This window comes from Salvia miltiorrhiza, chromosome 3 (genome assembly GCF_028751815.1).
Source record: "Salvia miltiorrhiza cultivar Shanhuang (shh) chromosome 3, IMPLAD_Smil_shh, whole genome shotgun sequence".
Classification (NCBI taxonomy): Eukaryota; Viridiplantae; Streptophyta; class Magnoliopsida; order Lamiales; family Lamiaceae; genus Salvia; species Salvia miltiorrhiza.
The window spans coordinates 41674514-41687696 of NC_080389.1; the positions used below are offsets into that span (position 1 = coordinate 41674514).

Genomic DNA, 13183 nt, shown 5'->3' on the forward strand with positions numbered 1-13183 from the left:
AGACACATCATCTTGGGTTTAAAGGATGGTCAACACATGTGCAAATTGCAATTAAATCAAAATGTGATGTATTCTGAAGCTATTTTTAAAGGTCATGTGCAAAATGCAAATTCGTTGATAGTTCGTGTATTTTCCGGCTATTAGCCCTATAAAAATTTGATAATTTATTTTTAAACTATTTTTTTTTCTTTTTATTTCATTTTTTATCTTTTTATTTTTTTTGTTTCGTTCTTCTTAAAATTATGAAATCTGACTAATTATAAAATATGCATATCAAATTAAAGATTGCGATAAGAGCTTTAATTTAATATATTTTTTGTAAATATTTGATTTAAAATATAAAAATTATATTTGTTTTAAGATTATAATTTTAAAAAAAATTCTCTACTCACTCATATTTTTTTGAATAAATCTATTTTTTAATTCTTTTAATTTTAATTTTTTATTATTTTTTTCTTTTTTATAATATCAATTTTTATTATTGAGATTTTTTTTCAATAATCAACTCAAATATATTTAGTTAAAATTAATTTTTTATTATATCTATAAATATAATAATTAAATTGATATTTATTTTATATAAATATAAAAATATAAAACGTTTTTTGTGCATAGCAATTAGCTAACAAGTGCATATGCTGGTAAAACATAAAAAGTTAAAATAAGTTTGATTTATCTCTCACAAAAAAAAAAGTAGTTTGATTTATTTGATTAAATAAAGATAGAATGAAAACGAAAAGCAAAAATATCTGAAAACTCAATCGGCACAACGGAAACGAAAAAAATCGAAAATGAAAATGAGAATTATGAAAAAGAAAGAGCAGCATCGCAGCTGAGAGTCTCTCTCTCTCTCTCTCTCTCTCTCTTCTCTGTCTTGATGTAGCTTAGAAAGAAACCCTAGTTCTCTCCGTCTCGCCTCATCGCACACACTGTGCAAATCTAAGCCTTTTTTCCTTCAATCTTCCGATTCTCATTTCCAACCCCATACCCTTCTGCTAATTTTGGCCAATTTGATTTTTCCCTTTGCTAACATGTACAGAGATCGAGGAGGAGTGGGCTCGTCTAAGGGCGGAGAGATGTTGGATCGGAAGCGAATCAACGACGCCTTGGACAAACATTTGGAAAAGTCTTCGCCTTCCACCTCCAGAAACAAGGGTTCCGCCGTCGCCGTGCCCTCCACCTCCGCCGCCGTCGGGAAGCATATTGACCCTAGAAATAATCGCTCTTCCTCCACCCTCACTACCGACAAGAACAAGTGTTCGGATGGTACGTTGTTCCTCGAGTTTGTTCCCCCCCCTTTTGTCCGTTGTTTGCCTATTTCGGTTGTGCTTTATTTTGTGTTGCTTCAGTTGGTTATGATGCGATCTGCAAATGCTATGTTTGATTACTTGATCTTCTCTTGCTTTTGTTTGAATGAAAAGGTATTCTGAATGTATTAATTTTGTTGGTGTTTTTGAGTTTTGAAATGATTGGGTAAATGTGTCAAGTTTTTTGAGTTAAAATTATTATATTTTTTTATTCCATTAGCATTAGCATTGGGTAAATGTAGCATAGTAGTTGCTCGGAGTCATGGGTTGTCATTTTAAGTATAATCTTTCGTTGGGTGTGTCTTGGATAGTTTCTTTACCATTTGATCGAGAGGTGAGTTTGGGGCTAATAACTGTGACATTTGCGGATGGTTTCTAGTTTTGTGATTTCGATGTGCTCATTCCTTCTATTTTTTATTTCCTTCTTGGTGGAGTGTTTTTGAGAATTTTAATGGGTATCCAAGACTCAGCATTTCTAGTTTAGGCAAACTTTACTAGCATTATGATGGTATGTCAGAGTCACTTGGATCGTTTTGAAGAAGTATTGACAGAATCTCGTCAGTCAGTAACTTCATAAACTCTGGTTATGCCCTGAAATTCCAACTATCAGTCGAGAGCTAAAATATGGATGCTTCAGGATTTCTCTCATCTACAATATTGAGTTACTTGTAGTGGGCAGGCGCCAGCTTCATTTTTGGTCCTTAGGTGTGTAGAGTTACAAGTGACAATCCACATGATGTTAACAACATACCAAAATGGAATATGTGCATTTTCTAGTTCAGGTTTCACTTGTTGGCTTGTTTAAAAATGCGAGAAATGTATGGAAGTTTGATGTCCTTAAATATCATTGTTCATTATTGCTATCTTTTATTAACAAGATCCTTTTTGTGAACTGGAATAGGCTGATTCCTTAAATTTTTAAATTGGGCTTCTATTTGATAATTTCTATCATTTTGATTGTATTTTAGTGAAAAGGCTTGTATTAAATGTAAATTTGGTTGGATACAAGTTGTTGTGGCCATTAACTTGGGCCTTGTTTTTGTGACACATGCTGCCAGTCCTGCATCTTGCACTTTAAAAGGTGTCTTTGCATGCGGTTTGTGACACAGCTGGTTCTGGATATGTGTATGTGCATTTCTGTCTGTATTGTGTATATAGCTGTGCGCGCTATCCGCATGAGCATTTACTTATCCAGTTATCCTCTTATTTTGCATGTTCACTTTATCCGCTTTTGCTTTCTCTTTCATACAGTCCAGATATGCATTCTTTGAACAAGAAAATAATTTTCTTACATATGACTCTTGCAGATGAATCGGACACAGACAGTGAAGAGTCTGATGTCAGTGGTTCTGATGGGGATGATACATCCTGGATTTCATGGTTTTGCAACTTGCGTGGAAATGAATTCTTCTGTGAAGTTGATGATGAATATATCCAAGACGATTTTAATCTTTGTGGGTTGAGCAGTCAAGTTCCATATTATGATTACGCACTCGACCTTATTCTGGATGTTGAATCCTCTCATGGTAGGCATTTTTTAATGTTTGCATACTTAGTGGCATTATTTGATCTGTCAGTCTTTTGAGCATTGGTTTTGTGTTATTCTTTGCAAGCCTTAATTAATGATCAACCAGTAACCATTTGAAAATTATTCTTTCATTCTAAAGTGTTATCGTTCACATGAATTTTAATAGCCATATTCATTTCTTCTGGTGGAATTATGTTTTTAGTTAGTGATAAAGTTGTCGTGTATTTCCAGATAGCTATATGAATATTTATCTAGTGGTGTTAATTGTGCTTCCTTGTAAGTTTCATGAATTGCTGCATGCTATTGTTGGTCACTGTTGCCATTATGTGTGTTACTTTTTCTGTATTTCCTTGTTTTGGATTCTTTTGATTTCTATCATTGTATCTGGTGTTTCACTTGGGATACCTTTTGAAAGTGGAATGGTTTTAGTGTTAATAGTCTCCAGTTTGGAATGTATGTAGGCGATATGTTTACTGAGGAACAAAATGAATTGGTCGAGTCAGCTGCTGAAATGCTCTATGGCCTTATCCATGTCCGGTACATTTTGACCACCAAGGGAATGGCTGCAATGGTATTATCCTTACTTATTTAGCTTTTTTGTCTTAACTTGTCCTTTAGTTACTGTATCTAACTTGTTGAGCTGCAATTTAAAACAGTTAGAGAAGTACAAGAACTATGACTTTGGAAGGTGTCCGAGAGTTTATTGCTGTGGACAACCTTGTCTTCCCGTCGGACAGTCAGACATTCCACGCTCCAGTACCGTAAAAATATACTGTCCCAAATGTGAAGATATTTTCTATCCCCGATCCAAGTATCAAGGCAGTATCCTTAATATCTTATTCTTCTATGCTTTTGTCTGAAGTTTTTCATCTTCTAGTTTGGTGCAGTTTACTCTTCCTTACCCATGCACTTAAACATCCATTGATGGCATTAAGAAAACCCATTAACACGGGACTAATTTCTGCACAACAGTTTCTCTGTTTCTTCTTTGAGTCATGTGTCTTAATAGAATCCTGCTTTCTTGATGATCCGCAGTTTTCACCCGAGTCTGCTGAGATCAGGAACAATAATTGAAGCCTCCTGAAGCTCCTCTTGGCATATTTTGTTTTTTGTTTTCCCTCTGCATAGCTAGTTATAGAATTGATCCGGGTTATTCTTCCTCTGGTGGTTACTGCCTGAAAATTTACTATCAAAAAGAAAGAATAAACAAGCACTTAGATGTGAGGCACAAAATGCTGAATATGTTTGTGGGAAAATCATGTTTAAATTGCTTGTTGTGCCTGCGACTCCGTTGGTGATGCTTTCCTTGACTATAGCATAGATATTGATGGAGCATATTTCGGAACCACTTTCCCACATCTGTTTTTGATGACCTATGGGCACCTCAAGCCACAGAAGCCTGTGCAGAGTTATGTCCCCAGAGTTTTTGGGTTCAAGATCCACAAGCCTTGATGAATGAGTCTCCATCACATGCAGTTGAGCTTTTATATTTGTTGGGTAAATGTTGCGTACCCGGTGTATGTGGTGTACGAGTGGCCGCAGGATGGGCCAGGAAGAGGCAGAACAAGATTGAATGACAATTGTTTGATTCAAGGAGAAGCATATCTGTGAAGCAAGTTGGTCCTTATGTAAGCTAATTTCTTGAAATGTTGAAGTACTTACTCATGTAGTTCCTGTGTGCATACACTTATATCATCAGCACTATATTTTTTCATGGAGCAGATTTGCAAGATTGTATTTAGATGTAGTCTTCTTTGAAGACAACTTTAGCCCCAATTGCAGTATCTATATAGACTAGGGCTGAGTCGGCTGACCGAAACGCATGATTTCTACTATATCGCAAAAAAGGTGCAATCTTGTCTTTGGAATGATGCCGTAAATTTTCATCTTTATCAGAATATATTGAAATCTAAATTGCACAGGAAATATAGTTATCTATAAATGTGTATATTAAAATTTAAACAGCACCAAGAAATTATGAATATTATATACCTTTCTGGACAAAGTCATCATCAAATTTTAACTACAAAAATGTTACTGGGCGATTATTTTAATCAGGAATGCTATTTCTTCTCTACAAGATTTACCAAACTCGTTACTGCACTATCTTTCAATAGACGTGTTGATAACAGGTAACACAAATTCACTTACAAAGGAGGATCAACAAGATATCAAAGAATGAGGTAGTGAAATCACCAGGCAGGAAAAACACAACCCACCAAATATGCTACTTCACTGCAAGGAACTCTGGTCATGCAAAGAATAGGGTAAACCAACTAGAAAACTAGCCTAGAAGAAAAACAGCTTAACAGTAAACATCACATGGGCAAAGGAACTACTACTGAGATATTGAATAAAAAGGCCATTAGGTAAATAAAATATCATTCAAACAAATATGCATGATAGCTAAACAGCATTCAAAATTGAGCTATGGCTGCGGTTTTGAAGGAAATCAGCCTCAGTATTAAAGAAAAAGTAGGGTCTCACACGAGCATAAGCATCCAAGTCTAAAGTTACTTTCATTGAAAATGAGAAACAACAACCAAAATTCACTACATTCAATAAATCTCAGCCTTGACTAATATCTAACTCTCAGTTGCCTCCCTCAACCTTCTGATAGTGCTCCTGACGGTCACGGCACTGGCAGTGCTGTTACACAAAAGAACAGAGTTCGAATAAGAAAAAAGAGCGCAAAGAGAACCATTAGCATAGTATAAAAGGGTGATTACTTCATTGTGTATGCACCCCCAGCCTTCACTTTGCCACAGTCCTTGCAACCCCAGATGCCGACTGCCTTCCTCTTCACTGCATACTGAAGATACAATATTTGCATTTACAGAATTAGAATATACTGACACTATAAAAAAGTAGCTATGAATTTAATTAAACTGCATACCTTGCCGCAAAACTCGCAAAAGTACTTGCTGTGCTGACTAACTTCCATCTTCTTGATTTGCTTCCTCAAACTAGCACCATAACGGGTTCCTGTTATGGAGCATTTCCATGATTTAGAATAATGTGGCACAACTAAATTAAGCAAAAGCCATAGAAAAAAATATTAAGTAAAAAGCATAGAAGATAATCTTTCTCTATTAACTACACTAATGTGTCCAATACTTGAGATTGAAAACGAATCAGAAACAGTGGTAAATTGATCGAAATGATAAGAATCAGAACTGAACATACCATATTTCCCGACAATACCGACCTTCTTGGTTCTCTTGGCCTATACATAGGAGATAAAGTGAAGAAATGTTAATAAATAACCATATTTAATTAGACGTGCAAAACTGACAAAAAAAACTTACACAAGCTAATAGCTCGGCAACGATGAATCCAATCAATTGAACATTAAAGCAAACAACTTTTTCTATCAAATATGAAATACTGAATTTTGAAATAAAACACACTCCAAATAAGAAAATCTGCCTCTAATTTTGAGAGTTTCTCTAGCGCGCGACCCAATTATGTGCAAAGCAACGAAAATCGATAACCAAATCGACCGACTAACACAAGGAACGCATAATCACAAAGTAAATCAAATTACACGTGAAAATGCTCAATCTGATTAACACCAAATCAATTAAACAAACCACCATAAAACTGCCAAAATCAAAGGCGGGAAAGGAAATGAAAACAGTGTCATAAGCTGCCGTTGTTGTTTATGTGTTCAGATAATAACGCAAGACCCAATGAAATGCAGAGTACGTGCATCTAGTTGCTTCAACGGAGAAAGAGAGAAGCTTACCATTGCAGGTGAACGAGAAGAGGCGACTGACAGACGGAACCCTAGATTTTACCCTAAACTGCAAATGCTGTATGATTATATAGAAGCGAAACCTTGGGCTATCAAATTGTTGTAGCCCAACTTTTATTTAGGTCCATTTATTACCGGGATATCACAAATCTATTATGGGCTTTTGTATTTTTAGTGCGGGCTTTTTTATATATCAGTAAAGCAAAAAGATATTTAGTGCACCTTTGGTTAAGCAAAGGAATGGAAATGAAATGGAATCAAATAAAATAATGGAATGGAAATAATAATTATTACTTTTATTGAGTGTTTGATTTAACAATGGAAATGAATCATCAGTATGAGATTATCTTTCTTTTGTTTCCCCTCTATTTTGAGGGGTAACAAATTGGGTGATTGGATTACCCTCAAGTAAGGGTAATGGTTAACTCATTAGCCAAACCAAATAACAAGTAATGGATTCAATTAATTGAATCTTTTTCCAACCTCTAAAAACACTCAACCAAACGTAGGCTTATAAACTAAGAGGGTGTTTGGATAAGCCTTTTTTTTGCCTTGGGGGAGTTGGGGAGGGGGAGCAGTGGGGTTTGAACCCTGGATCTCACTGTTCACACACATGAGATCGCACCGCTTGGTGTCCCATTGGGGACTGGATAAGCTTATTTTAAAGAACTTATAAGCTTTTGGAGCTTATAAGATATTATTTCTTAATAAATTATAAATTGTCAAAGTGTTTAGATTATCGAGCTTATAAGCTAAAAAGAGAATTTTTTGCTAGAGAAATAAAATATTTTATTAAGAGAGAAAATCGAAGAAAAATGAACTTGAATGATATATGATGAAACTAATAAATTATCGTTAAAAAATATTTGTAAAATAATTATTGCATTTAAGATTATAAAAAAATAAGTTGGGATAGAGGAATTTATTTTTTGTAGAGCTTAAAAGCTCTTAGAGCTTATTTTTGGAGCTTATAAACTGTTTTACAGCTTATTTTGCCAAACACCTTAAAGGGGCTTACTTTGAAGAGCTTATAAGCTCAGCCAACACACCCTTTAAAACGAGACCAAGAATAGGTAATTTTATCATATTCCCTCTGTTCACAATATTATTTCCACTATATACGAGTTAAGAAAAGAAGAAGAAGAAGAAGAACAACAACAACAACAACGATGATAATAATAATAATAATAATAATAATAATAATAATAATAATAATAATAATAATAATAATAATAATAATAATAATAATAATAATAATAATAATAATACAACACGTACAATAATAAATAAATTTTATAGATTGTATAGCAAATAAATTAAATCAATCTCATTTTGAGCAAATAACATTAAACCATCAATATAACAAAATTAATAGTCATCATTTAATATAACAATTTTCATCTCTTAAAAATTCAAACTACATTATTATTAAATATTCATGTTTAAACAACCCAAAACTAATTATAAACTCAAAAAATATGAATAATATAAAAATAAAAATATAACAACAAATATGTTTATATAAATAAATAAATAATTCATATACATAATTAAATAAATCTATATAATATTTTAAATTCTAATTTTAAGAGATATAACTAATTTTTTATTTATAAATTCATATTAAAATTAGAGTGGATTTTGAAAATAGCCTTTGTGTTTTAGTAAAATTAAAAATTGTCCACTAAGATAAAAAAAAAATTAAAAAAATGGCCAATGTTACCATTTTACCCTCTAAACACCACCCCTTTAAAAATTCGTGCATTTCACAACTAGTCCAATTCACAACCAGTCCAATTCACAACAAGAATTTAATTCACAACCATAATTTTTTGGTTGTGAATTCACAATCAGTAGAATTCACAACCAATTTTTTTTATTTTGGTTGTGAATTCAAATACTCCCTCCGTCCCACGTATCTTGACACATTTGGTTTCTGCACGGGAATTAAGGAGTTTTAGATTAGTGTTTTAAGTGTGTAGTTAATAAAGTACTCCCTACGTCCCACCGTTTGAGTCCCCTTTCAATTTTCACACATATTAAGAAAACACATTTAATTTTATTTAGATATATTAATTTATGTGTTTTTTGTCTATTATACCCTTATTAATGAAGTTTGATTTTCTATATGACTTACTTAGTGGTCAAAACTTTATCTTGTAATTTAATTTCGTAGTTTTTATTTTATCCTCAACTTTTGTGCATTTTACTAACAAATCATGTTAGAGTATTTATAAAATAGAGTGTTTATGGGTAGAGTGATGAAACATCAATGGTCGATTCTTTTCTTATTCCCTTTGTTCTATTTAATGTAGATAACATTAAGGAAGATGCATGTATTTAATCATCTCACTTAATCCTATGTTTAACTACATTAAGTGAAATATTGAATAAGGATAGTTTAGTAAAATAATATTTTTATTTAATTTAAATTTAAGAAGTGGACTATCATTTTGGGACATCCCAAAATAGAATAAGGGACTCAAACGGTGGGACGGAGGGAGTATAAAAGTGATAAATTAGGATAGAAAAGGTAATAAAAGTGATAAAATATGAGAGAGAAGATAATAAAAGTGATAAAGTAGGAGAGAGAATGTAATAAAAGTGATAAAGTATGAGAGAGAATATATTAATTATTACCTTATTTGGAAATATGTCAATATTCGTGGGACGGCCCAAAAAGGAATATGTGTAACGATTCATGGGATGGAGGGAGTAGTTCTGAATTTGAGTTTTTAAAGTTTGAATTCACAACTAAAACTAGAATGTATTTTGGTTGTGAATTCAAGAATATTAAGTTGTGAATTCATAGATTTGATCGTGAATTCAAGAACATTAAGTTGTGAATTCATAGATCTAGTTATGAATTCAAGAACATTAAGTTGTGAATTTAAAAACATTAAATTATGAATTCATAAATCTAATTGTGAATTCAAAAACATTAATAATTTCATAGGGGTGGGGAAGTAATAAAAAAAAATTAGCTTGAGAGTGGAGAAGTAAAAAAAATTGGCTTAGGGATGGGTGGTCAGGGCGGGGGTGATTGGGGGGTCGGGGAGGTGGGCAGGGGGTGGAGAAGTAAAGAAAAAAGTTTTTTTTTTTTGGCTTGGGGGTGGGGGGAGTAAAAAAAAACAGAATTTGGCTTGGAGGAGGGTGGTCGGGAGGAGTAAAAAAAAATTGGCTTTGGGTGGGTGGTCGGAGGGGGGTTGGGAGTGGGGGGAGGGGGGAGGTGAAGCAGTGTAGGGGGCAATATATATATATATATATATATATATATATATATATATATATATATATATATATATATATTGGCTATAGGATGAGTGACTAAATTTTTATATTTTAATGTTAGGGGTAATTTTGTACTTTTGTTCAAAAACTGGCCATTTTTTAATATTTTTATTTCATAGGCTGGATTTTAATTTTATAATATGAAAGTGGACACTTCTATATATTAACTCTTAAAATTAATATAAATTTCCTTCTTCTTAATTGCATTAGAAACTACTGTAATTTAAAAATATTTAAATTTAAAATTATAAACTTTTTTGAAAAGAAAAAAATGATATATACTTATTTTTTTCACTAACAAACGAAAACAAAATGATCATAACTTGTTCATTTCAAATTTATTGTTTATAATTTTTATATCGATTTAAGGATCTTTTTGTAACCTTTAATTTAACATTCATATTAAATCTCGTTCGTTAAATTTTTTAAAATAACTCGGATTCTAACATGCTCAGGAAAATCATAAATCACTCAATCAAAATACACATGTATCAAGCAGTCACAAAATAGTCAATTAAATAATCTCACTCAAAATGTAACATCACAATCGATCAAAATCTCACGTCAATTTACTTGTCTCCCTAATATGACTCTATCTCTCTAGTGATTTTTTACTCACTCACCTCGACTATATTTCTAGTTAGGTATCATCATAATTCTTATCACTATAATTCATCTAAAAAATAATATGCTTCCTAAGTCGGAAACATAAACTATATCATCTTCTCTATTCAATCAATATCTCTATCTGATCTCAATCTATCAAAGTGATTTACTCACTAGCTCCATCATCTGAGTTCTAAAATACTCACATCTCAATCTACTGAGAAATTTCATCTTAGTTCTCTTAATAGGCTAATCTCAAAATATAAGTAATAAGAAAACTACGGGGTGTTACAGCTATATTCTGAGCACATCATTCACATATAAAATAATAATACAACAGATTTTCAATAAATTCGTGTTTATTAAATGGATGCAGAATCCTAATTATCAAGATTAATCCTTTAATCAGTAATTAAAAGCCGGAGCATGACATAGTGACGAGCCCATTTTTCGTGCTCTTTTCGTGTGTCTTTTAGGTCTAGATCGAGTATTGTTTTCGTGTGTTTTTGTGTCTTTTGTGTTTGGGATGACACATTTTGGGCATAAGGACAGGTGGATAGGATCTTGGGCACAACATGCTGCAATCCGCAAAAGAGACACAGATTTGAGATCATTCATGGGCACAGCAGTTGTATTCCTGTGCCCAGACCAAGTACTGTGCGGGATCCAATTGCATTCAAAGGCACAACAGCGAGACAAGAGCAAATTTTGGCATTCCAGGGCACATCGGAAAAAGTTGGTGTTCACGGGCACAATCGCAAATCAGAGGTCGAACAAAAACTAAGAAGAATTATAATGCTGACTTTGAGGCACAACCTGGCGTGCAAGGGCACAACACGCACCCATCAATATAAGGAAAGAATGAGGCGGATATCCACTTACCATGTATAGGAGGATCTGACCTAATTTACTTGCCAAAGTTATGAGATGCATATTTGATTTGGGCTAAGCATATGTGGAAAGAAATCTCAGCAACTTGGCTGCACCCAAAAACCCTAGCTGTTGCCTGCTACGCCCAGAAGCCCTAATCTACATGGACCTGGCTCAAGGCCCACTCATTTCTCTATATAAAGAAGCACTTCCATGTGGCCACAGAGAGCTGGATACAAATTTTTAACACATAATTTCCAGTCATTCTTCACTTTAGATTAGTTTGTTTTGTATTTTTATTTTCAATGAGAGTCTAGCCAAGAAAGGGAACAAACCCTTTAGGCACCTTTTTATTTTATGTATTATTTTTATTTGCTTTGGGCAAAGTTGGTGTTGCCCAAAGATTGCTTTTTATTTTTGAACTTCTATTTCAATTCAAGTATGTTTATTTCATTTATTTATTTTGTGTTATTTTATTTAATTATGTCTAGGTAATTGTTTTACTTGGTTTGAGGCTAAAAATCGAGTTAAGTATGAGCAAGTGAAATCGTGAGGTCTAATGTGGGCACAAAATTTGTGCAATCACGTTCCCGAAGCAATTGGCCTGATTCCAACACAACTTGGACAAACTCGGCACTTTATCCGGCCGATACTGTTCTGGGCACGACCAAGTTACAAGCAGTATGTGGGCACAAGTTAGGAGTAATCCGGCTTCACGAAGTGTGGCAATTGTGGGCGAGTGGTAGTATTTCTTCAGACATGCTTGATGGCCATTTGGGTCCGGCAAACTTCCTGTAGGCAACCACATGAAGGGCGTGGATGAGGGCGGGGTAGGCTGCGCACGTGACAAGTGATAAGGAGGCCCAGCCTATTGACATCTGCCCATAACCAATGACGTGAAGGCACAATGACAATCCTTGAACCTATGAGCGATGACTGTGCCCAGACTTGACGAGACTATGCCCAAACCAAGTTCCTTTTATTTTTTGATATTTCTTTTGATTTATTTCAGGTTCGTTGTTTCCAGTGCTATGATCAAGGCACAACCCCGAGTGTTTAATCGTGACCGTGACAAGAGAGAAGAATACACCAACTCCTCGTGGGATCGACCCTATACTTACCGCTAGCGGAACCTAGCTGTAGGCATAGGAAAATAACAAATTTATTTGCACGGAGAATCCACCGCACAACGACAAGGCAAAGGATTCTCTCCGTCAAGCAGAAATAGAGAAAATTATGAAGAATAAATATCCCAGGGCTTTGGTTTTAACAGATTCAGGAAATCAAATAAACTCAATTCAATCGATCAATGGCAAGTTCTTCCTGATAGACTCCTGTGGCATACAAACCGTAGATTACATGCAAGGCTACCGTCACCGAATCATTCTTAAACATAGAATTCCTAATAGTTCCAATGATTAAAGTCCTCACACAAGTCTCAAGTTTCTTTGACTAATATTGACAGATATGCTTCATGTTCTTAGTTCAGGCAATAATAATCATCCACCAATATCAAATTAAGTGAGAATTCCCTTCCTTAGCCAAAATGAGATAGTTTGTGACTTATATAGCCACCACTTATAAAAGATGACTTTAGGGGTCAAAAGCCAATGAAAGTACATTGTTACCCTTACTAATTGGTGAATAAAAATAAAGAGAAAATAAATTTATTTCACCCACCAACCTCTTCTCATTCTCTCTCTCTCTCTTCTTCATTCTCATTTTCTCTCTCTTTCTCCATTAATGAACTCAAAGCTTGCATATCTTCTTCTTCCTTCATTCTTTGATTTTCGCAGGTTGTCTTGGACCGTACAGCTGAATTTA

General features: G+C 33.9%; 2 protein-coding genes across 2 annotated transcripts; one reads left to right on the forward strand and one right to left on the reverse strand.

The window, feature by feature from the left end:
* Positions 1–700: 700 nt before the first annotated feature.
* Positions 701–4611, forward strand: LOC131014146 (casein kinase II subunit beta-1-like). The gene is made up of 5 exons (XM_057942021.1): positions 701–1266; positions 2615–2833; positions 3297–3406; positions 3492–3657; positions 4157–4611. The coding sequence occupies exons 1-5, from the start codon at positions 1032–1034 to the stop codon at positions 4285–4287; spliced, it is 861 nt and encodes a 286-aa protein (XP_057798004.1). The 5' UTR covers positions 701–1031; the 3' UTR covers positions 4288–4611.
* Positions 4612–5275: 664 nt separating this feature from the next.
* Positions 5276–6723, reverse strand: LOC131014147 (60S ribosomal protein L37a-1). The gene is made up of 5 exons (XM_057942022.1): positions 6584–6723; positions 6022–6061; positions 5732–5820; positions 5565–5647; positions 5276–5484 (listed from the first exon to the last, which is right to left on the reverse strand). Exons 1-5 carry the CDS (start codon positions 6584–6586, stop codon positions 5421–5423), a joined length of 279 nt encoding a protein of 92 aa, XP_057798005.1. The 5' UTR covers positions 6587–6723; the 3' UTR covers positions 5276–5420.
* Positions 6724–13183: the final 6460 nt, after the last annotated feature.

Excerpts from the sequence above, each read along its gene's own strand:
- LOC131014147 (XM_057942022.1), bottom strand. Across the intron at positions 5,648-5,731 it reads TTTGCGAGTTTTGCGGCAAG|TATGCAGTGAAGAGGAAGGC; the intron begins GTATGCAGTTTA and ends TTGTATCTTCAG. Across the intron at positions 5,485-5,564 it reads GGGGGTGCATACACAATGAA|CACTGCCAGTGCCGTGACCG; the intron begins GTAATCACCCTT and ends TTTGTGTAACAG.
- LOC131014146 (XM_057942021.1), top strand. The coding sequence starts at position 1,032 with ATGTACAGAGATCGAGGAGGAGTGGGCTCGTCTAAGGGCGGAGAGATG. Across the intron at positions 2,834-3,296 it reads GGATGTTGAATCCTCTCATG|GCGATATGTTTACTGAGGAA; the intron begins GTAGGCATTTTT and ends GAATGTATGTAG. Across the intron at positions 3,407-3,491 it reads CCAAGGGAATGGCTGCAATG|TTAGAGAAGTACAAGAACTA; the intron begins GTATTATCCTTA and ends AATTTAAAACAG.